Source organism: Cnephaeus nilssonii, assembly GCF_951640355.1.
Source record: "Cnephaeus nilssonii genome assembly, chromosome: 18".
Lineage (NCBI taxonomy): Eukaryota > Metazoa > Chordata > Mammalia > Chiroptera > Vespertilionidae > Cnephaeus > Cnephaeus nilssonii.
Genome location: NC_137089.1, coordinates 48,281,598 through 48,307,850, shown reverse-complemented (window position 1 = coordinate 48,307,850; position 26,253 = coordinate 48,281,598). Strand labels below are relative to the sequence as shown.

Genomic DNA, 26,253 nt, shown 5'->3' with positions numbered 1-26,253 from the left:
TCTAATCAGTATGTTGTACACCTGAAACTAATAAAATATTGTGTCAACTGTAATTGAAAAATAAATACATTTATTTTAGCCTTGGAAGACTCTGATTAGAGGACCCAGCACGACATGCCTGGACTCATGATTACCAAGATAAACTTTGAATAAGAAAACTGGGAACTAATAATAGGTGTTGCTTTAAACCTCTGAGTTTGTGCTGATCTGTTCTGGAGCAATAGAAAGCCAGTGGCAGGAAACATCAGCGTCTAGATGTGAGTCTCAGTACCAGTGAGCAGAGATTTACACTTGAGTTTTCTCTTCCTAACTTCTGGTATTATATTGAGCTCACATTGAATTTTAACATTTATTTATACTTCTGACGGGTGATTTGAATTTTTTATTGAAGCATATAAAGGTACATTGAGTGATCAGAAAAGAAATCTTGGTATTTTTCTTTGTTTTGTTTATTATTATCCTACCTAATAAAAGAGCAATATGCAAATTGACCGCACCTTCACCATGCCAAGCCATGCCCACCAGCCAATCAGGGTGAGTATGCAAATTAACCCAACCAAGATGGAGGTTGATTTGCATATCAAGACAGCGTAGAAAGAAGCCAAGCGCTGCAGAAGGGAGTGAAGCTGCGGAGAAGCAAGCAAGTGGGGCAGGTGAGAAGGAAGAGAAGCAGGCAGGCTGGGGGAGAAGGAAGAGAAGCAGGCAGGGCGGGGGAGAAGGAAGAGAAGCAGGCGGGCTGGGGGAGAAGGAAGAGAAGCAGATGGGGCAGGGAGAGGGAAGAGAAGCAGGCAGGCTGGGGGAGAAGGAAGAGAAGCAGGCAGGGCGGGGGAGAAGGAAGAGAAGCAGGCAGGGCGGGGGAGAAGGAAGAGAAGCAGGCGGGGCGGGGGAGAAGGAAGAGAAGCAGGCAGGGCGGGGGAGAGCGCAGCAGGAAGCCCTATTGCAGGAATCTTCCTGCAACGGGCTACTAGTCTATCTATATAAAAGCCTAAATGACCAGTGCAACCAAATGGATGACCAAACAGGCTGCGTGGGGTGACTAGGCTGGCAGGGAGGTTAGTGAGGGGCAACCAAATGACCGGTTAGCAGGCTGCGTGGGGCGACCAGGCCAGCAGGGGGGTTAGTGAGGGGCGACCAAACGACCGAGCGGCAGGCTGCATGGGACAATCAGGTCCACATTGGGGGCAGTTGGGGGCGACCAGGCTGGCAGGGGGGTGCAGTAAGGGGTGACCAGGCTGGTGGGGGGGGGGCAGTTAGGGGCAACCAGTCCAGCAGGGGTGTGCAGTTGGGGGTGACCAGGCTGGCGGGGGGGGGCAGTAAGGCAACCAGGCCAGGGGGTGGGGGGGCAGTTAGGGGCGACCAGGCAGGCAGGCAGGTGAGCAGTTAGGAGCCAGTGGTCCCGGATTTTGAGAGAGATGTCCGACTGCCTTTTTAGGCCCAATCCCCAGAATCGGGCTTAAACCGGCAGTCGGACATCTCCCAAGGGGTCCCCGATTGGAGAGGGTGCAGGCTGGGCTAAGAGGACCTCCCCCATCCTGTGCACGAATTTCATGCACCGGGCCTCTAGTATTTTTATAATATACTAGAGGCCCAATGCATGAAGATTCGTACAAGAATTGATCTTCCTTACCCTGGTTGCCTCCACCACCTTTGCTACGGCTGGAGCTGCCTTTCTGCTTTCCCACGCTGCCCAGAGGCCCGGAGTGGCTGGGGTGAAGTGTCCCGCCCCACCCCCGGCTTCTTGGTGCCTGCATATGCAAATTAACCTGCCATCTTTGTTGGGTTAATTTGCATAATCCTGGTTGGCTGGTGGGTGTCACGAAGGTATGGTCAATTTGCATCTTACTCTTTTATTAGTGTAGATCATTATAATATAATATACTATATTATGAAATATAGTAGTAATTTACTGTCCTGCATACCTCTATAATACCTTTATACCTGTAATTTTGTTTGTTTTAATTTATTTTTTTCTGTCACCATTTATCCCCCATGTGTGGTCTTCTATCCCTTTTTCCCCCGCTACAACTACTCAGAAAAGAAACTGAGAAAAATAATTTTATTGAAGCTCAGATTTTCTGAAATGGTATTGGCAAACTAGAACTTGAAGGCCAAATCAAGCCCCTTACCTTTGCAAATAAGGTTTTATTGGAATGTGGCCACCCTCATTAATTTATTTGTTGTTGTGTTTACTCTCATGCTACAGTGGCAGAGTTGAGTATTTATGAAAGACTGTATGGCACACAAAGCCTAAAATACTATATGGTCCTCTACAGAAAAATTTGTCTACCCTTGTTATGGACAGTGGTTTGCTTTAACACCATATTCATCTAACCTTCCATGGCTTCCAGGGATAGGGACCAATCCCTCTAAGACTTGAATATGTTATTAAAAGAAATATAGCCAGGCATACCCAATTTCCAGGATAGTGTGGAACTCTTTTCAAATGTTGGGAAATGTGTTCAAATTAATAGAATCCTATAAACTCTATGCATCTAGGGTACCCAAGACCATTGCCAAGTTTAGTGATTTGCTGGAAGAAATTATTGGTCGTGCAAGTCAGTATACTTAAGGTTACGGTTTATTACGACAAAGGATGCAAAGCAAATTCAGCAGTCAGAGGAAACCTTTCACAAGCTTCCAAGAATCCTCTCCCTGGGAAGTTGAACAGAACATAATTCATCTAGTAATGAACTGTAACATGTCTACCAGGGAAGCTCAGTTGGTTTCTATCAGGTTCCGTCATGTAGGTGACAGTACTTGCATGACTGACTGCAGTGACCACAACTACAGTACCCCAGAAGTAAATCAGATGTCCACCGTGAGTTCCATTGTTTGCAGAGTATCTAAACAGAATAGTACAGTGTGGCCAAGGTACTGAGCCTGCAAAACATTTGTATCAGAATACTCCAAGAGCTCAATTCCCATGTGCCAGTCAGGAGCCATTCAGGAAAACAGGTCCTTCTGAGTTAACGCTTTTCCTGAATACCGTAATAAGTATATTCAGAAACACAATTTCTGGTCAGAAACAAATACAAATTGTTTTCCAGTTATAAATGTTCTGCTAGTTATAATTATATTGTAGATATGTACTTTTAGTAACTTGATTATTTGTGTCAGTATAATCTTATTTTCAAGTAAAAAAAGATACCTACAAAACTTTGTAAGTCAACTCCAGGATAACTTATTAATATGACTAGAGGCCCAGTGCAGGAATTCATGCACCAGTGGGGTCCCTCAGCCTGGCCTGCGGGATGGGGCTGAAACCGACTCTCTAACATCCCCCAAGGGGTCCGTATTGCAAGAGGGCACAGGCCAGGCCGAGGGACCCCACCAGTACATGATTGGGGCCCGGGAGGGATGTGGGAGATTGGCCAGCTGGGGAGGGACCACGGGAGGGCTCTAGGGCGTGTCTGGCCTGTCTTGCTCAGTCCCGATCAGCCGGACCTCAGATCCTTCCTACCGGTTGGAGCATCTTCCCCCTGGTGGTCAGTGCACGTCATAGTGACTGGTCGACTGGCCGACTGTCTGCCCCCTGGTGATCAGTGTATGTTATAGCAAGTGGTTGAGTGACCTTAGCATATCATTAGCATGTTACGCTTTGATTGGTTGAACAGACAACCGGGTACTTAGCATATTAGGCTTTTATTATATAGGATGGATAAACATGGTTTTGTTTGAATTCCACTTTAAACTAAGTATGTTCACAAGGGTGAGGTTTCCAGGACTACCTTTGCTGTTTCTAGTTTTTGTTGAAGCTAAAACAGTCTGACATTTTTTTCAATTTATGTTCTTGCATGATTGTTAAAGAGTAATAGTTTTCAGAGATGACTTATCTCCATAATATTGTTTTAGCTCATTGTGACCAATAAGGATCATATAATAAGTGTATTATTTACTATACATTATCTTTCAGTTATTGAAATAGTGATGAAATAAGCATTATGAAACATTATGCCTTTTAGGTTCCTTAATATTAATGGCCTTACTGGTTCATCTTTATTGAAAGCCATGGTTATGGAAAAATACACAGGACAAATTTCTTCTTTAGAGGTCATTCATTTTGCCTTTTGGCGTATTTGTAGCACTTGAAGTTAAATATACAGTGTTGGGCAAAAGTAGGTTTACAGTTGTTTGTCTGGACAATAATACAATATACATAAATAACGATACAAGAATAACATGTTTCACGTATTTACAACTGTAAACCTACTTTTGCCCAATACTGTGTGTGTGTGTGTGTGTGTGTGTGTGTGTGTGTGTGTGTGTTTTCTAATTTCCCCTTATTCTTTTAGTTGGCATTATTTTCTAGACAGAGCCTGGAATAGTGTGTGGAGAATGCTAAGTAAGTAGTGTGGATTGCTGAGATTATCCCTTAACCTGTTGTGTGACTCTGGACCATTACATTTAAATCATTTAATCTTCCTCTGTATCAGTTTATTCAGTTTGCCTTCATTTATCTTTTTTTTTTTTTAATATATCTTTATTGATTTCAGAGAGGAAAGGAGAGGGAGAGAGAGACAGAAACATCAATGATGAGAGTCATTGATCGGCTGCCTCCTGCACGTCCCCCACTGGGGATTGAGCCTGCAACCTGGGCATGTGCCCTTGACTGAAATCGAACCTGGGACCCTTCAGTCCACAGGCCGACACTCTATCCACTGAGCCAAACCAGCTAGGGCATTGCCTTAATTTATCTTAAAGAAATTTTGTGAGGATGATTTTTAAAAGGTTGAGGGTTGTCTTCTGGTGTTGAGTTGTATGAGTCCTTATATATTTTGGAAATTACCCCTTATCAGATGTATCATTGGCAAATACGTTCTATACAATAGGTCCCCTTTTTGTTTTGTTGATGGTTTCTTTTGCTGGGTAGAAGCCTTTTAGTTTGATGTTTTCCCATTTGATTCTTTTAATCTTTCTTTCTCTTGCCCTAGGAGATGTACCGGCAAAAATACTGCTATGTGAGATGTGTGGAATTTTACTTGCCAATATGTTCTAGGATTTTTATTATTTTGTGACCTCAGTTTAAGTCTTTAATTCATTTTGAGTTTATTCTTGTGTGTGATGTAAGTTGGTAGTCTAATTTTTCTGCATGTACCTGTCCAATTTTCCCAGCACCATTTATTGCTCTTGCCTCCTTTGTCAAATATTAATTTACTGTAAAGGCATGCGTTGATTTCTGGGCTCTCTGTTGTGTTCCATTGGTCTCTATGCCTGTTCTTACACCAGTACCAGACTCTTTTGATTGCAGTGGCTTTGTAGTATAGATTGATATCCAGTATTGTGATTCTTTCAACTTTGTTCTTTCTCAAGATTGCTGTAGTTATTTGGGGTCTTTTTTTTCCCCCCATATAAATTTTTGGAATATTTGTTCTAGGTCTGTGAAGTATGCCTTAGTATTTTAATAGGGATTGTGTTAATACTATATGGGTAATACTATATGAATTGGGTAGTATGGATATTTTAATGATGTTAAATTTTTCCAATCCACGAACATGGTTTATGTTTCCACTTGTTTGTATCTTCCTCAACTTCTTTTATTTTTTTAATGTCCTATAGTTTTTCAAGTGTAGGCCTTTTACATACTTGGTTAAGTGTATACCTAAGTATTTTAATTTTTTTGTTGCAATTTAAATCCATCTGATCTAGTGTGTCGTTGAAGGTCTCTGTTTTCTTGTTGATTATTTTGTCTGGGAGATCTATCCAGTGATATCAGTGGGGTGCTAAAGTCTTCTACTATGGGTGTATTGCTATTGATGTCTCCCTGAAAGTCCACATCAATATTGCTATTGATGTCTTCCCTGAAAGGAGTTTTCTTTTTATATATTTAGGTGCTCCTATATTAGGTGAATATATGTTATATCCTTTTGTTGAATGGATACTTCTAGTATTTTATGTAGTGACCATCTTTGTCTCTTTTGTGGCCTTTGTTTTGAAATCTATTTTGTCAGATATAAATAATGGTACCCCCAGCTTTTTTTGGTTTCCATTTGCATGGAATGATTTTTCCATTTCTCCTATTTTATCTTGTGTGAGTCTTGCTCTGAGGTGGGTCTTTTGTAGACAGCATATTTATGGGTCATGTTTTCTTATCCATTCAGCTACCCCATGTCTTTTTAATGGAGCATTTAATCCATTTACACTTAAGGTTATTTTTGATAGTTTAAGGTTATTCATTGACATTTTTATTCCTTATGCCTATTTTCTTCTTGTTGTTAAAGCAGTCCCTTTAACATTTCTTGCAATGCTAGTTTGGTGGCAATGAATTCCTTTAGCTTCTTTTTTTTTTTTTTTTTTTTGGTCTGGGAACCTCTTTATTTCACCTTCAATTTTAAACGATATCATTGCTGGGTAGAGTAGTCTTGGTTTCAGATCCTTCCTTTTCATTACTTTGAATATTTCATGCCAATCCCTTCTGTTGAGAAACCAGCTGACAGCCTTATGGAAACTCCCTTTTAGATAACTGTCTCTCTCTCTTTCTGCCTTTAAGATTCTCTCTTTTTAACCTATGCCAGTGGTCAGCAAACCGCGACTCGCGAGCCACATGCAGCTCTTTGGCCCCTTGACTGTTCTAACGTCACTTCTTCAAAATAGACTCGCCCAGGCCGAAAATGGACTCCTGCGCATGGGCCACGAAGTTTCAATCGCACTGTACGTGCGTACCCGCACATGGTATTTTGTGGAAGAGCTACACTCAAGGGGCCAAAGAGCCGCATGTGGCTTGTGAGCCGTCGTTTGCTGACCACTGACCTATGACATTTTAATAGTGGTGTGTCCTGGTGTGGGTCTCTTTGGATTCATCTTAATTGGGACTTACTGTGCTTCCTGAACTTGTGTGACTCTTTCTTTCATCAAGTTATAGAAGTTTTCTGTTACTATTTCTTCAAACAGGTTCCCTATTCCTTGCTCACTCTTTTCTCTTTGTGATACTGCTATAATGTGGATGTCATCCCAAAGTTCCCTTAAACTATCCTCATGCTTTTTCTTTTTTATCTTTGCTGTTCTGATTGAGTGGGTTTTTTTCTGTCTTGTCTTTTAATTTGCTGATTTGATCCTCTGCTTCATCTAACCTACTGTATATTTCTTCTTAGTATTCTTTATTTCAGACTGGTTATTCTTCATTTTTGACTGGTTATTTTTCATGGTTTCTATGTGCTTTTTCATGCTGTTGAACATTCTTAAAATCATTACTTTGAATTCATGATAAATTGCTTGCCTCCATTTCATTTAGTTCTTTTTCTGGAGTTTCGTCCTGTTCTTTCATTTGGGGCCTGTTTCTTTGTTTCCTAATTTTTGCTGTTTCTTTTTTTTTGTTTGCTTCTATGTAGATAGTACTGTTATAATTTCCAGTCTTGATGGGGTGCCTTTCTGTAGTCGTTGTTCTGTGGGACCCAGTGTAGTGGTATAATCTCTTTGATCCACCTAAGCTGGGTGCTCTAGGAATCTCACTTGTGTGGATTATGTAGGCCCTCCTGTTGCAATTGGGTCCTGATTGCTGTTGCCCCATTTGTGTGTGGGTGCGGCCCTTGGTCTGGCTGACTGCGAGATTCAATACTGACCACTTCATGTAAACTGTTGTGCAGGTGTTGACAGAACAAAGGAAGACAAAACAACATCAGACTGCAAACAATATGGAATAAAAACTCAACAATAACAACAAAAAGAAAAAGAAAAGTAACAATGGATTGAAAAAAACATTAAGTGACAAGAGGAATAAAGAATTAGAGAAGAATATAAAAAAGAGAAAAAAGAAAATAGGAAATGAAAGTAGGGAGAAAAAAGAAAAATAATATTAAAAAGAAAAAAATTAATAACATAAAAATAGTAATTAGAAAGTGTTCATAATAAATGAAAGAAAATACAGAATATGAAAAGAAAAAATGAATAAAAAAGAAAAGAGGAAAAAATAGAACGAAAAGGAGAGAGATAAGAGATATGAAAGAAAAAAGAGAAGGAACAATGAAATAAAAAGAAAAGATTTTTTAAAAAGGTGGAGTTTGCCTCAGCAGATTTTGGTGCCTACTGTGGAGCTCGCTGGATCTTGCTCTGATGTTTTCCGAAGCTGGCCACTTGGTGTGTGGTTCCCGGGCCTCCTGGGAGGTTCTCTGGTGCAAGCCAGTGTTAGTTACTGTGCATGCCTGGCCCCTGGCAACCTGTCCAAAGCGGGCAGGGCACAAGCTTGGAACTGCTTGCTTCCCTGTAATGCAGCTGCAGTGCCCAGCACACACCCATCTATTTCCCTGGCTTATAACCAGAAAAGCCCGTGTCTTGCCTTCTGGATTCATTTACATAAATAAGCATTAATTTTTTAGAACATGCTGTCATCTTTTTGCTCCTCTATTAATTTTGAGGTCCCGGTTATGAGTATAGGTTTGAGTTGGATGGCCCTTCAGCCTCCAGCAGACCAGGGACAAAGTGTGCTGCTCCTGACGGTGTCTGCTGGAGGCGGTGTTGCAGAAAGACTCAGGGCTGTCTTTCTCTCAACTTGTTTTGAAACAGAGAGAATGGCCAGACAGGTTTTATCACAGACTGTATCCTTATTCCACAGCCATACACTGTTTTCCTCGGAGAAAGGGCTGCTTTTTAAAAAATATATATTTTATTGGTTTTTTACAGAGAGGAAGAAAGAGGGATAGAGAGTTAGAAACATCGATGAGCTGCCTCCTGCACACCTCCTACTGGGGATGTGCCCACAACCAAGGCACATGCCCTTGACTAGAGTCGAACCTGGGACCCTTCAGTCCGCAGGCCGACGCTCTATCCACTGAGCCACACCGTGTGGGCAGAACTGCTTTTCTTTCTTGTACTCTGTAGTCACTGTAGCGAACCCCATGGACCTACTAGGTGTACCAGTTAATAATGCAGATTTTGTAATCAAAGAAATCACAATAATTTCAAGAGAAACATCAGAAGTGCTTTATTCAAACTAATGTCCACTGCTAGCTACACATTGCCCCCATCTTTCAGGTAATTTGTGGATACCGTCCCAATAGATCTTTTCTTGTTTTGAGGCAAACCATTCAGAGACCAAATTTGACACTTCTTCATATGTTTTGAAGTGCTGCTCAGAAAGTGCATGTGCCATCGATCAGAACAAGTGGTACTCTGAAGGAGCAAGGTCTGGTGAATATGGCGGGTGGGTTAATACTTCCCAGGCAAGATCTTTTAACGTGTCTTTAACTGGCTTTGAAGTGTGTGATGGTGCGTCATCATGAAGCAAAATTACTTTGCCGTGTCTTCTGGCACATTCTGGTCATTTCACTATCAAAGCGTGGTTCAAATTGATTATTTGTTGTTGGTAGCAAACAATATTAATGGTTTCACCTGGTTTTAGAAGCTCATAATACACCACACCTTCCTGATCCCACCAAACGCAGAACATTGTCTTCTTTCTGAAGCAATTTGACCTTGCAGTTGATGTTGATGGTTGACCTGGATCAACCCATGATTTTGTGCATTTGGGATTCTCAAAATAAATCCATTTTTCATCGCCAGTCACAGTTCGATGCAAAAAAAACTTTCGTGCTGTTGAAGCAACATTTTACTGATGACTTTTCGGTTTTCCATTTGTTTTTCATTCAGTTGATATGGCACCCATTTTCCTTCCTTTCAAATCTTTCCCATTGCTTTTAAATGATCAGAAATTGTTTGCTGAGCAACGTTTAATCTTTCTGCAAGTTGTTTTTGAGTTTGACACACATCTTCATCCAATAATGCTTGTAATTGTTGGTCTTCAAACTTTTATGATTGACCTGGACATCTTTGTCTTTCACATCGAAATCATCACTTTTAAAGCGTTTCAACCAGCTTTCACAAGTATTTTGAGATGAAGCGTGTTCACCATAAGCTTCCCGAAGTATTCAGCAGCACTTTTCTTCAAAATAAAGTAATGAATTAAATCTTGCCATAAATGCTCCTTTTTTGGCATGAAATTTAACATTTTTTAAATTTAAAAGTGTAAAAATACCTATGATGTTAACACCTTCAGCAAATTTGACATATGAAGTTTTGAAGCTTGTTGTCAATACAAATAGCATACATATAAAATTGCATATATCCTACCTAATAAAAGAGTAATATGCAAATTAACCATCACTCCGCTACACCCACCAGCCACGCCCACCAGCCAATCAGTGTGTGTATGCAAATTAACCCCAACCAAGATGGCTGCCACCACAGAGAGCAGGAGGGAGGCTTGGGTTTCCCCAGCAATAGAGGAAGCCAAGCTTTCCACACACCCTGGCGGGCCCAGGTCTCCAATCAAGAATACAAAGTTTCAATTATAGAAGATAAATCCCAAGAAAAATGGCGGCAGCCACGGAGCTGGAGATAGCAGGCTAGGGTTGCCCCCGGCGACCGAGGAAGCCAAGCTTTCAACCTGCCCTGGCCGGCCCAGGCCTCAGCTTAAGGCTACAAAGTTTCAATTATAGAAGGTAAACAAATCCAAACAGAAATGGCAGCAGCCACGGAGTGAGCAGAAGGCTTGGCTTTGCTCCAGGCTACAAAGTTTCAATTATAGAAGATAAATATATCCCAGATACCAGGGCCTCTGCTTGGGTCGCCGGGGGGCATGGCCGGCCTGCAAACCACCACAGGCCCCTTGCCCAGGCTGCCCAATGCCCCAAGGGAATCCCCACCCTGCTCCGGGACACCCTTCAGGGCAAACCAGCTGGCCCCCACCCATGCACCAGGCCTCTATCCTATCTAATAAAAGAGTAATATGCAGATTGACCATCACTCCAACAAACAAGATCAAGATAGCTGCCCCCATGTGGTCAAAGATCCTGCCCCCATGTGGACACAGGATGGCCACCACAAGATGGCCAGCAGGGGAGGGCAATTGGGAGGGACCAGGCCTGCAAGGGAGGGCAGTTGGGGGCAATCAAGCCTGCAGGGGAGGGCAGTTAGGGGTGACCAGGTCAGCAGAGGAGGGAAGTTGGGGGCAAACAGGCTGGCAGGGGAGCAGTTAGACATCAATCAGGCTGGCAGGGCAGTGGTTAGGGGGTGATCAGGCTTGCAGGCAAATCTGGTTAGGGGCAATCAGGAAGGCAGGCAGGTGGGCAGTTGGGAGCCAGCAGTCCTGGATTGTGAGAGGGACATTCCTCGAGGGGTCCCAGATTGGAGATGGTGCAGGCTGGCCTGAGGGACCTCCCCCCCCCCGCTCCCCCCTCCCCCCCCCCTCGTGCACCGGGCCTCTAGTATCAACATATGTGTGACTCCAGCTATTGAAAAAAATCCGCATTATTAACCGGTACACCTAGTATTTCCGGGCAGGTGCTGTGGAGTCTGCTTGGCCTCAGGCAAACTCTGCTCTTCTCCACTGGGCTCAGCAGCTGCTAGGTGAACTTTGACCCAGGAGGTTTCTTCTTGAGCCTTGTAATTTCTCTTTTTTCCCCTTTCTCTTAAGATGCCTTTGCCATGGCTGTTTTTTTGTTTGTTTGTTTGTTTGTTTGTTTGTTTGTTTGTGTTTTTTTTCTCCTGGGGCTCTTCAGAGCGGATGCTTTGGACATTATGTGGTGGAATGGCGCTTTGTGAACCCACATTGATAGAACTTGAGTTCTCTTGTTCTCATCAGGCTGGAATTTGAGGTTGGAAACATATTTAGTTCAGGAAAGACAAGCCAAGTGTTTGCAGAGGTGTACCCATGGGTGTAGCTTGTTAAACCTGTTTACCTCAGGAAAGATGGGTGTGTTTTGTCTTCTTTTCAATGTGTGAGAAAATCTATAGCTTTTGTTTTCCCTCTCTATCTGATTTTCACGAATAAAGTTTCAGTTACAACACGCACACCAAATAGAGAGGGAGCGTATATCTCCTGTCAGTAGTTTAAGACTCTTTGTTGCCTAGACTTATGTTGCTTTTATTGATTTTTAATCCCAATAGTAAATAAAGTTCTGTTAGTAACTGGGGGTTTGAGGTATTCTTTTGGTTTTGCTGTTCTTTTTCATACAATCAGTGCAGTTCTTGATAAATCGCCAGAGACTAACCCACATATTTAGTGTGTGTGTGTGTGTGTGTGTGTGAGAGAGAGAGAGGGGGGGAGGGGGAGGCGGGGGGGGGGATTCCGCTGGAATTTAAAGACTGCATAAGTAATTATTTTGGTGTCCTCTCCCACTACATCCATTGTAGCCAGAGTGATTCTTGATACTTACATAGCAGGCCCTCAATTGATTTGTAGTAAATTCCATTTTACAACTGGAGTGGAAATGAAAGCATTTGCTAACTAAATTTGCTGGTTTATCAGCCTCTAGCACTCTTTCATTTCCCCTGATTTTTAAGAGGTATCTTGATTTTGGTGATTTGACTTGCCACAGCTACAATGGCTTATCTTCTGATTTTTGCTATTGTCCCCACCTTGTAACTCTTTGGATTTAAAAGTTTCTAAGCAGGCAGGGCCTTATAATTCTCATTTTATTTCCTTAAAATGCTACTGACTGTTCTCATTAGTAGTGTGACTTTAAGAAAGGGAGGCTGAACCCAGAATTAACATGGTGAATTCAGCCTGGCTCTCAGTGATCTCATAAGATTCTATAAGGCAGGTCTGGGCCTAGTCAATATTGGCTGGGAAGCCTCAGAGAGCAGAAACCAGTGTGCTGCAGGATGTGGCCTGGGGAAGCAGGCCTGGCTGTGTGAATCAGGGCACAGCCAGCACCTGCCCCATGGCAGCAGGTGCACACGGTGTCTTCACTGAAGCAACCACCCATGCCTTCTCGCCTAGGCTTAAACCAGGGTCTGTGAGACTTTTGTTTTTGCATGAAATATGCCTGGTGAGCTGTTCTTTGTTTTATAATTGGTTATTTCAAGGAACGATTTTAGTTTAGTTACTTTTTTTTACCAGCTGATTAAAAAAGGATTTAGCTAGAAAGGTATCATTTAAAAATAAGGAAGTGCCGAAACCGGTTTGGCTCAGTGGATAGAGCGTCGGCCTGCGGACTGAAAGGTCCCGGGTTCGATTCCGGTCAAGGGCATGTACCTTGGTTGCGGGCACATCCCCGGTGGGGGGTGTGCAGGAGGCAGCTGATCGGTGTTTCTCTCTCATCGATGTTTCTAACTCTCTATCCCTCTCCCTTCCTCTCTGTAAAAAATCAATAAAATATATTTAAAAAAATAAAAAAATAAAAATAAGGAAGTGATCATTTATTACTGATATTCCACTCTTGCTCTTTGTGTGACTTATTCATAAATTTTAGAATGAAAAGATGTAATTTCTGGCAGAGCAGTGATTCATCTGGCTAATTTATTTCATATGTTGTGGAGGTAGCTTTACCACAGAGGCACTGCTTAATCTTGCAGTTAGACTGACTGCTTTTTTACTTTGTTAGTAGACACAGTTTTTATCTAAGAGGACTCTGTACATGTAAACTTTCATACATGGAATTAGGTTAAGATTTGATTTACAGGAAATGGGACACGCCAGTTCAGTGTAGCTCTTTAATTATTTAAACGCTGTATTCTCTTACAAGATTCTTTCCTGGACAATACATTCCCCATTTTTGATGGGAGTGCTGATTTATCTTGATGTAAGAAAACGTGTGTGCTCTCTCTGCACACACATACCCCATCTGGAGGATTATACAGGGTGTGGCAAAGTAGGTTTACAGTTGTGGGTATGCAAAACAGAGTTTATTCTTGTATTATTATTTATTTATTATTGTATTGTTTTCCACACGAACAACTGTAAACCTCTTTTGCCCCACCTTATATTGTTTGTATTATGGTCTCTTGCTTCCTGTAAACTCTAAACTTTCATTTGTCTGGACTTGTCTGTGTATCTCAAGTATCCACTGTACTTTCTTGCCTTATATGCCTTGTTCTCTCTGTTCTCATCTTCATCTGTTAAGAATTTTCCAATCCTTTGAAACCTAGTAGAGGTTTTATTTCTTCCAGTGTGTCTGCTAATTTCAAAATAGTCGGAAATAAAAGCTTCATTGTTTACCCATTCAAAACATTTAGTGTGAGCCATGTTTTTAATATCTCCTTTATTTGATTTCAAGCTCTTTATGGAACTATGTCTCATTAAATTTTCTATCTTGCATTAGCCTTACACTTAGTGCATACTGTATTAATATTAGTTTAATGGAACGTTTTCTCTATTTGAAAGTATTTAGCAGATGGTTGCAAGTAACAGAAAACAAATCTACCTAGTTTAAGAGGAAGAGGAAATTTACTGGATTCGTGCTTGTATATTCTGAGGAATCCTATATAATAAAAGCCTAATATGCTAAGTGTCCAGTTGTCTATTCAACCAATCAAAGCATAATATGCTAATGATATGCTAAGGCTGCTCAACCGCTTGCTATGATGTGCACTGACCACCCGGGGGCAGACAGTTGGCTGGTCAACCCAATATATATATGGTGTCCCAAAAACATGTATACACACTTCAACATCTGATAGCTCAATTTTGAAAATAAAATGTATTTTAATAAACACTGCCTTTATAATTATTCAAAGTGCATGTATATATTTTTGGGACACCATACACACACACACACACACACACACACACACATGTACACACACATATATGTATGTATGTATATGTATATATGTAAATATGTACATATATAGTATGTATCTTTTATATATGTAAAAGTATATACTTGTTTATAACTGGATATATTAATAGACAACTATATTTTACATATAACTTGTATATTTTATATGTAATTATTGATTAATATATAATTTATTCATATATTTATATAAATCTTATATATAAAACCAAAAATATTTTATATAATAAAAGCCTAATGTGCTAAGTGTCTGGTTGTCTGGTCATCCGCTAGTCCATAATAAGCTAATGATATGCTAAGGCCACTCAACCGCTCGCTATAATGTGCACTAACCATCAGGGGACAGACAGTCAACTGGTCAATCAGTTGCTATGATGGGCACTGACCACCAGGGGGCAGACACTCTGACTGGTAGGTTAGCTTGCTGCTGGGGCCCAGCCGATGGGGACTGAGCTAGATGGGCCGGACACGCCCTGGAGTCCTCCTGCGGTCCCTCCCCGACTGGCCAACCTCCTGTGTCCATCCCCGGCCCCAGTCGTGCACCGGTGGAGTCCCTCAGCCTGGCCTGTGCCCTCTCGCAATCCAGGAACCCTCAGGGGATGTCGGAGAGCCGGTTTTGGCCTGATTCCACAGGCCAGGCCGAGGAACCTCACCAGTGCACGAATTCATGCACCAGGCCTCTAGTCTAAAATAAAGGTGAAAAGGTGAACTGGGCCTCAGGGCAGCTCTGGAACCCTCACCAGGAGGAACTCATCATCTTTCATTCAGAGATTCATTATTAGTATGTGTCCTAGCTTGTACTTCCCAGACACTGTAATCTCTCAAATCAAAATCTGGAGAAAATGAATCTGATTGGCTCAGTTTTGACCAGTTGTCTACCTTAGGCCAATCATAGTAGACACATGGCTGCTTAGACCTTCGTGGCCATCCCTGTGGCTGCTCAGAGGTTGTAGGCTGTCCTCTACAGGGATAGGTGGTTTGTTCTCTGAAAAGAAGAGTCAGGAAGAAATTATGACAGATGTCTACCACAGCAGTATTGCTAATTTTTGGAAACTGAATCAATGTTGAACACTATAGTTTTGATAAATTGCCAGTGGCTTCAGCCACAGACAGATTAGAATGTGGTCCTGGCCTTTGATGACTGATTTCACAGGAACTACTCCTTGCTCACATCTTAATCTTTAAAAAAAAAAAAAAAATATATATATATATATATATATATATATATATATATATATATATATATATTGATTGATTTCAGAGAGGAAAGGAGAGGGAGAGAGAGATGGAATCATCAATGATGAGAGAGAATCATTGATCGGCTGCCTCCTACATGCCACCCACTGGGGACCGAGCCTGCAACCCGGGCATGTGCCCTGACCAGGAATTGAACTATGACCTCTTAGTTTATAGTTTGACCCTTAGCCACTGAGCCATGCCAGCTGGGCTCATATCTTAATCTTGTGGTTTGTGATATTTAATCATTAATTCAGGAGACTCCTAGTTCTAAAGTTCATTGGATAAAAAGAATCATAATATTAATGCTTTTATTATATTTTAAACTTGAGCAAATCATGATCATAGCCACATAGTTACTTTTTGACTTTATGAATTTGACTGTTATAATAATTTTTCTATCAAAGATCCTAATTTATTCTAATGTATTATTTCTGTAACTGGGCTATATACCTGAATGAAGTATTCTTACATGAAACTTTTTAGAGGGTGGCATTATTTAGCTGTCCAAAGGAAGCAGGAGAAAATATAATTCTTTTAAGAGAAAACAAGTTAAATCTTTATTTTGGTACTTGAAATCCAGCATCCGAGGAAAGTAATCCATCCTATCTAATAAAAGAGAAACATGCAAATTGACTGTACCTCCGCTACGCCCACAAGCCATGCCCACCAGCCAATCAGGAGCAAGTATGCAAATTAACCCAACAAATATGGCGGCAGCCACGGAGCTGGAGCAAGCAGGAGGCTTGGGTTTCCTCAAGCAATGGAGGAAGCCAAGCTTCCCGCCTGCCCTGGCCTGCCCTGGCCTCTGCTCAAGGCTACAAAGTTTCAATTATAGAAGATAAATAAATCCCAGATACCAGGGCCTCCACTTGGGTCGCCGGGGTGGGGCATGGCCGGCCTGCAAACCAGCACAGACCCCTCGCCCAGGCCGCCCCACGCCCCAAGGGAACCCCCACCCTGATCCGGGACACCCTTCAGGGCAAAACAGCTGGCCCCACCCATGCACCAGGCCTCTATCCTATCTAATAAAAGAGTAATATGCAAACTGACCATCACTCCAACACAAGATGGCTGCCCCTTGTGGACACAAGATGGTCAGCAGGGGAGGGCAGTTGGGGAGGGCAGTTGGGAGGGACGAGGCCTGCAAGAGAGGGCAGTTGGGGACGATCAAGCATGCAGGGGAGGGCAGTTAGGGGCAATCAGGCTGGCATTTGAGCAGTTAGGCATCAATCAGGCTGGCAGGGGAGTGGTTAGGGGGTGATCAGGCTGGCGGGCAGAAGCAGTTAGGTGCAATCAGGAAGGCAGGTAGGCGAGTAGTTGGGAGCCAGCAGTCCTGGATTGTGAGAGGGATGTCCAACTGCCCATTTAGGCCCAGTAGGATCGGGCATAAACGGGCAGTTGGACATCCCTTGAGGGGTTCCAGATTGGAGAGGGTGCAGGCTGGGCTGAGGTACACCCCACCCCTCGTGCACGAATTTCGTGCACCGGGCCTCTAGTTTCCTAATAAAATGATTTGGTAAAGAATAAAAATTTTCAACGAAAAGTAATTTTGCCCAAGTACATTAGGTTACTGTGTGGCACTCAGCAGCCTACCAGTAATAATAATGGTTTAAAAATCTTTGGTTGAGAACATTTTCTTAAAGGATGTCAATTTTATATAGTGGTTCATCCTCTGTAACTATTTATTTTTAAAATTTCAATTACAGTTTACATTCAATATTATTTTTATTCCTCTGTCACTTTTAAATTGTAAATTTTCTGATGACACATCTTTGCAACACATAGACCCGAGTAATTAAAAAGTAATTGTCTCTCCTACTAGAAACATGGTTAAAGTATATAAATAAGCGGTTCACTGAAGAAGAACTATGAAGAGCTAATGAACAAGTGCACAGATGATAAATCCTGTGAATAATCATGGGAATGCAAATTTAAACAAGAGTGAAATACCATTTCATACTTGTCAGATAAAAACTAAAAAGTGTAAAAGAGACTGCTATAGGCTGAATTGTATCCCATCCACCCCACTCCAAATCCGTATGTTGAAGCCCAAACTCTCAATGTGATAGTATGTGGAGATGGGGCCTTTGGGAAATGATTAGAGGTTGGGGCCCTCATGATGGGATTATAGGCCTTATAAGAAGAGCCATGAGGGAGCTATCTCCCCACCCCCAACACAGCAAGAAAGTGGCCAACTACAAACCAGGAAGAGAGCTCTCTCCAGGAACTTAATCAGCTGGCAGCTTGACCCTGGACTTCCAGCCTCCACAGAAATAAATGTCTGTTGTTTAAGCCACCTAGTCTATGATTTTTTACTAAGGCAACCCGAGCAGACAATGGGCAGAAATTGGTTCTGAGAAGTGGGGTACTGCTGTAACAAATACCTTCAAATGAGGAAATGGCTTTGGAACTGAGTAATGGGTAGAGGCTGGACAAGTTTTCAGGTGCATGATAGCAAAAGCTGACATTGCCATGAAGGGACTGGTAAAGGTGACTCTGATGAGAGCGAAGAAGTAAAAGAAATTATATTTTGATATATTTGGTTAAGTAAAATGTGTTATTACAGTTCATTTCACCTCTTTTTTATCTTCTTAATTTGGCTACTAGAAAATTTGAAATTATGTATGTTTCTTGTATTGGGTAGCACTGAAATAGAACTTTATGGATAAATATTTAAAAAATTATATTGATAAAAAAAGTACCGTATTTTCCGGCGTGTAAGATGACTTTTTAACCCAGGAAAATCTTCTCAAAAATCGGGGGTCGTCTTATACGCCGGGTGTCATCTTATAGGGCGGGTATATCCCAACCTCTATATTTTAACTGGAAAAGTTGGGGGTCGTCTTATAAGCCCAGTTGTCTTATACGCCGGAAAATACGTAAGGTCATTTAGAGTTGTGTTGAGACACCACCATTTTATAATATATAAAATTTAAAAGCTTTCAAAATAGTACTAGATAATATGTGTGTCTGTGTGTGTGTGTGTGTGTGTGTGTGTGTGTGTGTGTGTGTGTTAGTGTGTGTGATTAAAAAATAAAAACAGGATGTGACTCAGGAGAAAGCTCCTCTAGGAAGGAGGAACATGGAACAGAGAGATACAGAAAATTTCAACTGCATCATTAAAAGCTACCAAGGAAGATTTGCACCATGTTAAGATTTGATGCAAGGTGATAGGGTGGCGATGAGAACATGCATTTTTATATATTTTTATACTTTTCTATGTGTTTGAAATACTTTATAGTAAAGAGTTGTTATCTGTAATTCTTGAAATATTGCTGAAATAATTTTCCATTTTTGGAGTAAACTGAGGAATGGGAGAGTCAGTGAAGTAACTTGTTCAAAGTCTCAAAACAATGAAAAAGCTGAGTTGTGATTCAAAACCAAGTCTTTATCATTCTAAAACTTAAAGCTCTTCGTTCTCTTTAGTCTGATTCTACAATATATAAAATATAAATTTGAGCTTATGAAGCTGCAGGCTCCTCTGACCTATCTTTGATTTTTTCCCCGCCTTCTCCTGCCCACCCCCAGCACACACATCTATACACATGCATGCACGTGCACACACACAAACACATCCTTTCTCAAAGAAAATGAGTTCTTGACTGTCAGGCTGGGGCTAAAACAGCTGTGACTGGTCAGCTGTGGTTCTGTGTGTCCATGTGAGGAGACTTTCTCCACATTCATCTGAGATAATGGGCTTGGGTGGAGTTCTAAAATACAATCTCCTAAAGTGACGGCTTCTAGATGTCTTTTCTTAAAGGTGTTTGTTATGCCTTTCGTTTCTTCTTAGAAATTCCTATGTGAAGAACACATGATTTGCTGTGCTGGTTAAGGCATTGTTTGTCTTTTTGATTGACTGCTAAAGGCATTATTTATTTGTTGTGTTTTTTGTTTGTTTTTCTCTTTGTGGATTTAATGGCAGAGGGTTGACACGGGGCATCCCACCTGCTGTTTCTACTTTCCTAGTAGCACCCAGGGAGCGTCCAGGTGGGGTGCGCCATGGAGTGCAGAGTTGGCCTGGTGGGGCAGATGGACATTCAGGGGCCCCAAACATGGGGTATTGTTGGGCAGCACAGAAGTCTTCCCCCAGCAGGTGATCAAGAATATAGAGTGGCCCTGAGGGTGGTGTGGACATGCTTGCCTTTTCTCGCCAGGTTCTGAGGAGCTTGCCCTCGGTCACTGGGGGTGTAGGTGGGCACTGGCCCCCTGACGCCCACACACTGGTCCTCCCCCTTGTCCCTAACTCCTGTCCTAGGCCGAGGAGCCTGGGACAAGTGGAAGGACCACTCTTCTTCCTTCCACTGGGGCTCAGTCCCATAGACAGAAGCTGGCTCAGGTAGGGTCGGTGGCAGCTGGGGACGGTCACAGCGTGAGTGTCCAGTGTCGGGGATCGAGAAATGTAGGTGGCCCTGAGGCCAGGAATGTGAGGCTGAGGCCTATGGGCCTGAAGTTCTCCTCATGTGGGGTTAGAGGGTGGGAAGGGCAGAGACAGGGAGTGGGGAGGGGTCCCGTGCTTAGAGTTTGTGGGGGTTCACCCACTTCTCAGTGCCCCTGTACAGGAAGCCCACTCTTATTCAGAAAAATGGCAACAGTGCTGAGGTTGTGAAACCCTGTTCTAGGATGAAATGCAAAACTTTAGGGAACTAAATGAAAAGACATTTCATAACAAAAAGATGAATTTAAATCTGGAATTCTCAAGTAATGTATGAAGTTTTTAGTGTCGAGCATCTTAATTTTCTAACTAAATTATTGTGGGTTTTTTTATGGCCTATTGTTAATTATTATTGAGAAGCTGGGTTATAGGGGAAACATGTGACCACAGGGCTTATTTATTGATTAGCACCTGCCTACAGTAATTTAGGCATGTAACTGAGATTGTGAAAAGGGTAGAGGAACTAAGCTATTAGAGTTTTTTTAACTTACTTTTTCTTCTTTTAAATGTTCCTAGTAACAGGTGACTACCCAAGCAGTTTTTTGAAAGAGATATGGGGATTGGTTATGTCCTTTTTAGCTCTTAAAGAGGATGTAACTATAAAATCCTCTAAAGGGCCAAATGTGATAAACCTTTTGTCTTATGTAGATTAGCAAATGGTGAAAATTCTAGTGCTACCCTCCATGTACCAATGCACATGCGTACACATATACCCACAGATAATAATCCTTATATATACCGTGGCCTCTTCACTGTCTTTAGCCAGGTGCCTGTTTCAGTGCCAGTGACACAATCCATGTTGAGCTATCAAAACAGAGCTCTTCCTGAGGGACCCGTACTACACTATGAAATTATACAGGCACAGAAGATCCATTTAACTAAATATACAATTTACATTTAGTAAATTTAAAATGTATAGGTATTAAATTAAAAGGGGCCACTAATACACTGAAAAATTGGTGTTGAAGGATGAATTGTTGCTGACAGTAGAACAACCTGGGACTGACTTGCAAAGCCAAGTGATGGGAAAATAAAAATTCATACCAGATTTAAGAGTTTTAGTGTGTGTCTGGACAAAGATGGAGAACATCACAGAAGAAAGTTTTGGTTTTCCTCTCCAGTTAGGCTATGTGATGTGAGTTTCTGTTTGTAATCCATTTTTCAAAATATTATTTTGGTAGTTTAGAAATTTGAGTTGGGGGAAAAAGAAATATTTTAGGAAATGTTAGGAAAAAGAGGCAGTGACTTAATATTCTTATATAGTTCCTGATGATATTAGCAATTTAAAACTAGTCTCTGGAAAATATTATATTGAATTTGTGCTGGAAAGTCTACTTTTCATCTTTACCCTTGGAGACTTCTGGTAAATTAAGTAGTTTACACATGAAGAGGCAGTTTTCTTTGGTTCATAAGAAATATTGAATATTATTTACCTCACATTAAATTTCAAAATCCAAAAAAATTTACATGTTTTCCAATAGGTGTTAGGTTGTAGTGATTTTCATCGGCCATTTAGGTTGGTGTTATTAGTTCAGTTTTCAAAACTGACTATCTGGCACATTTCTGTTAGTTTACTGAAGGAAGATTGAATATTTGTACCTAATTTGGTGGATTCTATGAGAGAATATCTTGCTTACAATTGGTTTAATCTCATCTTGACTTTGGTTATATGGCCTGATATTTTGGATTTCATGTCAAAATAGAAGTTTAAGCTACTGTATGTACAAAGGTTAAGATACTGTATGTTTAAAGTTATTTACTAATTATAATTATAAGGGAATAGAATAATAGACATGTATAAATAAGTACTTGAATAAAGAATTCTTCAAATTTAATTGCATATCTCTTAATTTTTTCAGGCAAGTTCTACAGAAATTTTGGAGTATTCATCAGATAGTGAAAGTAAAGATAACTCAGAGAATGTCTTCTTCATTGATTTCGAATCCTCTCACAAACACCCCATGGAGTTTGGATCAGATGGAGGAAAAGTTATGGAGAGACAGATAATCCCAAGGGTGAAATCTACAGACAACATTTTGTATACCCCCCAGAAACAGATGAAGTTGCCTAGGACTCCTGAAAAGTCAGCAAATAAGAAGCAGCTTTCAAGGTGAAATTACACCTTTAAAAAAATATTTTTAAGCTTTTCTCTTTCTTTAACACCTCACATATCTAAAATGGTAATTTAAAAATGCTTACCTGTTTACTTGGGAAGGAAAATTGTGAGAATAGAATTGTAATCTCTATAAGTAATTATGGAAGTCTTAAGTTCTTGAGATGATTTAGGGAATAGCTCATCCAAGTTGAGCATTCAATTTCAGTCATAACCAGCTTATGTGACTGCTTTCTTTAATGGAGCTTGGCTGTTTGGGTTTATCAAATTTTATTGAGCATCAGTGTTTTAGGTGATGTCTTAGACCAGTGGTTGGCAAATAGTCAACAGAGCCAAATATCAACAGTACAACGATTGAAATTTCTTTTGAGAGCCGAAAACCGACTTCTGCGCATGGGCCATGAAGTTTCAGTCGCACTGTACGTGCGCGCCTGCATGTGATATTTTGTGGAAGAGCCACACTCAAGGGGCCAAAGAGCCACATGTGGCTCGCGAGCCGCAGTTTGCCGACCACTGGACTAGGGAAATACTTGGAAATACAAAGACGCACGAGAGAGCAAAGACTCAAGGACAGGAAACTGGCTGGTGTGCATGTAAGAGATGTACCATTGAGGACATGTCCCAACCCTGTGTAATCCATTGTCTCTTTGTGTTTTAAATAAGAACAAAACAATAAAACCAAAACCCCAATGAAAACAAGAAGGCAAATCTGTGGAGAGCAGTGTTTCAAGGAAAAAGGATTTCCAATAGGAAGAATAAACGTAGCTACGAAGAGCACAGTTTTTGTATCTGTTTAGGATATGTCTGCATCAAGACATGGCAAGAAGGATGATGCACACTGAGACTCCAGTAATGTTTGTGGGCTAGTAGGAAAGAAGCCAGGGACTAGGGATCAAGGAGTGCCCAGAACTCAAGGAGTGGAGACAGTTTTGTGACTCCTCTGCTAGGAGGAGGGATTTAAGGTAGGAAAGTGGGGAGGTTACTGCTAGTGGCTTGAAAGGAATCCAGTGTCTAAAGAGATTTCAGAGAAAAGGAGAGACAGATTTAGACAGATGATAGGAATAATTGCTCTGTCAGTTCCAAGAACAAAAGCAGGGGAGCAAGGCCTGGAGCGGAGAGGCCTGTCTTGAGCGTAGGAGTGGAGGAAAGGAAGAGTATAAGGATATGACTGAGTCTGGTGGGATAGATGAAGTATGTTGAGTCAGTTCACGCCTGTTTCCTATATACTGTATATATCATTTTACTTATTTATTTGTTTGTTTGTTTTTAACATAAAATATGACAGAAGCCCTTATGCTCAGAGTTTGGAAGTTATAGCCTCAAAAGAGAATGGTGGTCGTTTGTAGTAGTCTCTGGAGAGAACAAGAAAAGAAGCCAATTACAGTGATTCGAATGTCTTTGTTGAAATCAATTGTGTGCAATTATAGCAAGTGATGTTCCCAATCCTATTAAGGCCATACTATGGGGTGAAAGTGGGCATCCCTGTCTTGTTCCTGTTCTTAGGGGAAATGGTTTTAATTTTTGTCCATTGAGTATGATGTTGGCTGTAAGTTTTTTATATATGGCCTTTATTATGTTGAGGTATGATTCCTCCATTCCCCCTTTGCTGAAAGTTTTTATCAAAAAAGGGTGTTGGATTTTGTCAAATGCTTTTTCTACATAAATTGATATAATCATATGATTTTGGTCTTGAAATCTGTTAATGTGCTGTATCATAGTTATGGATTTGCGGATATTGTACCAGTCTTGCATCCCCAGAATAAATCCCACTTGGTCATGGTGTACGATCTTTTTAATGTATTGCTGGATTTGATTTGCTAAAATTTTGCTGAGGATTTTAGCATCTATGTTCATCAGGGATATTGGCCTGTGTTCTCTTTCTTTGTAGTGTCTTTACCTGGTTTTGGGATTAGGGTAATACTGGCCTCATATAAAGAGCTTGGAAGTGTTCCTTTCTCTTCAATTTTTTGAATAGTTTGAGGAGGATAGGTGGTACTTACTCTTTGAATGTTTGGTAAAACTCTCCTGTGAAGCCATCTGGATCAAGGCTTTTGTTTGCTAAAAGTTTTTGTTTGTTTGTTTGTTTGTTTGTTTATTACTGCTTCCATTTCATCAGTAATTATCAGCCTATTCAGGTTTTCTGATTCTTTCTGACTGAGTTTGGAAGATTGTATTTTTCTAGGAATATGTCCATTTCATCAAAGTTGTCCAGTTTGCTGGAATAGAGTTGTTCAGAGTATTTTTTTTTATGATCCTTTGTATTTCTGTGGGGTCAGTTGTTAACTTCAGCTCTCTTTCTATTCTGATTTTATTTGGGTCCTCTCTCTTTGTTTCTTGGTGAGTCTGGTTAGAGGTTCATCAATCTTGTTTATTCTTTTAAAGAACCAGCTCTTGGTTTTATTGATCTTTTGTAATTTTTTGGTCTCTATGTCATTTAATTTCCGCTCTGATCTTTATTATTTCCTTCCTTCTACTTACTATGGACTTCTCTTTTTGCTCCCATTCTAATTCTTTAAGTTGTAGGATAGATAAGTTATTACAATTTTTTCTTCTTTTTTGAAGTAGGCATGTAGTACTATGAATTTTCCTCTCAGGATTACTTTCACTGTGCCCCATAGATTTTGGATTGTTGTGTTTTCATTGTCATTTGTTTCCATGATGTTTTTTATTTCTTCTTTGATCTCTTTGGTAACCCATTCATTTTTTAATAGCATACTATTTAGCTTCCATGTGTTTGTTTTTGAGTTTTTTTTATTGTTGATTTCTAACTTTATTCCATTGTGATCTGAGAAGATGCTTGATACGATTTCAATCTTCTTGAATTTGTAGAGACTTAGTCGGTGTCCTAACATGTGGTCTGTCTTTGAAAATATCCTATATACACTTGAGAAGAATGTATATTCTGTAGCTTTGGGGTGAAATGTTCTGAAGATGTCAATTAGTTCTATCTGATCTAGTGAGTCGTTTAGGATTGCTTTTTCCTTGTTGATTTTTTTTGTCCAAAGGATTTATCCAGTGATGTCAATGGGGTATTAAAGTCCACTACTATGATTGTATTGCTGTCGATCTCTCCCTTTATATCTTCCAGAAATTTTTTATGTATGTGGATGCTCCTATATTGGGTGAATATATGTTTAGAAGAATTATATTCTCTTGTTGTATCTATCCCTTTAGTATTATGAAGTGGCCTTCCTTATCTCTTGTTATGGTCTTCACTTTGAGGTCTATTTTTTTCAGATATAAGTATTGCTACCCCTGCTTTTTTTTTCCTTTCCATTTGCCTGAACAGTTTCTTTCCATCCCTTCACTTTCAGTCTGTGTGAATCCTTTGTTCTGAGATGGGTCTCTTGTAGACAGCATATATATGTGTCATGTTTTCTTATCCATTCAGCTATCCTATATCTTTTGATTGGAGCATTTAAACCATTTATGTTTAAGATTATTATTGATGGGTACTTGTTTGTTGCCATTTTTATTCTTTATGCCTGTGTTTCTTCCTCTTTTTCTATTTCTTCTTTTTACAAAAGTCACTTTAGGATTTCTTGCATTGCTGGTTTGGTGGTGATAAAGTCCTTTAGCTTTTTTTTTTTTTTTTTATCTTTGAAGCTGCTGATTTCACCTTCAATTTTGAAGGATAGCCTTGTTGGATACAGTAGTCTTGGATTCAGTCCCTTTCTTTTCATTACTTTGTATATGTCATGTCACTCTCTTCTGACTGGATGTGTTTCTGTTGAGAAATCAGTTGATAGTCTAATGCAGTGGTTCTCAACCTTTCTAATGCCGCGACCCTTTAATACAGTTCCTCATGTTGTGGTGACCCCCAACCATAAAATTATTTTCGTTGCTACTTTATAACTGTAATTTTGCTACTGTAATTTTGCTCTACAGCAGAGGTTCTCAACCTGTGGGTCACGATCCACAGGTTGAGAGCCACTGCTGTAGAGCCTAAGACCATCGGA

At 40.7% G+C, this 26,253-nt stretch overlaps 1 protein-coding gene across 6 annotated transcripts in view; it reads left to right on the top strand.

Annotated features, from left to right (window-relative positions):
* SPIDR (scaffold protein involved in DNA repair) overlaps positions 1-26,253 on the top strand; it is a 324,477-nt gene that overhangs the window by 74,741 nt on the left and 223,483 nt on the right. For all 6 annotated transcript variants that reach the window (XR_013814915.1, XM_079795887.1, XM_079795886.1 and 3 more), the window contains exon 6: positions 22,041-22,291. Coding sequence is in view for 5 of the 6 variants with exons in the window: in XM_079795887.1 (XP_079652013.1) it covers positions 22,041-22,291 (251 nt within the window). In the remaining variant the exon portion in view is untranslated. The remainder of the gene's footprint in view (positions 1-22,040; positions 22,292-26,253) is intronic.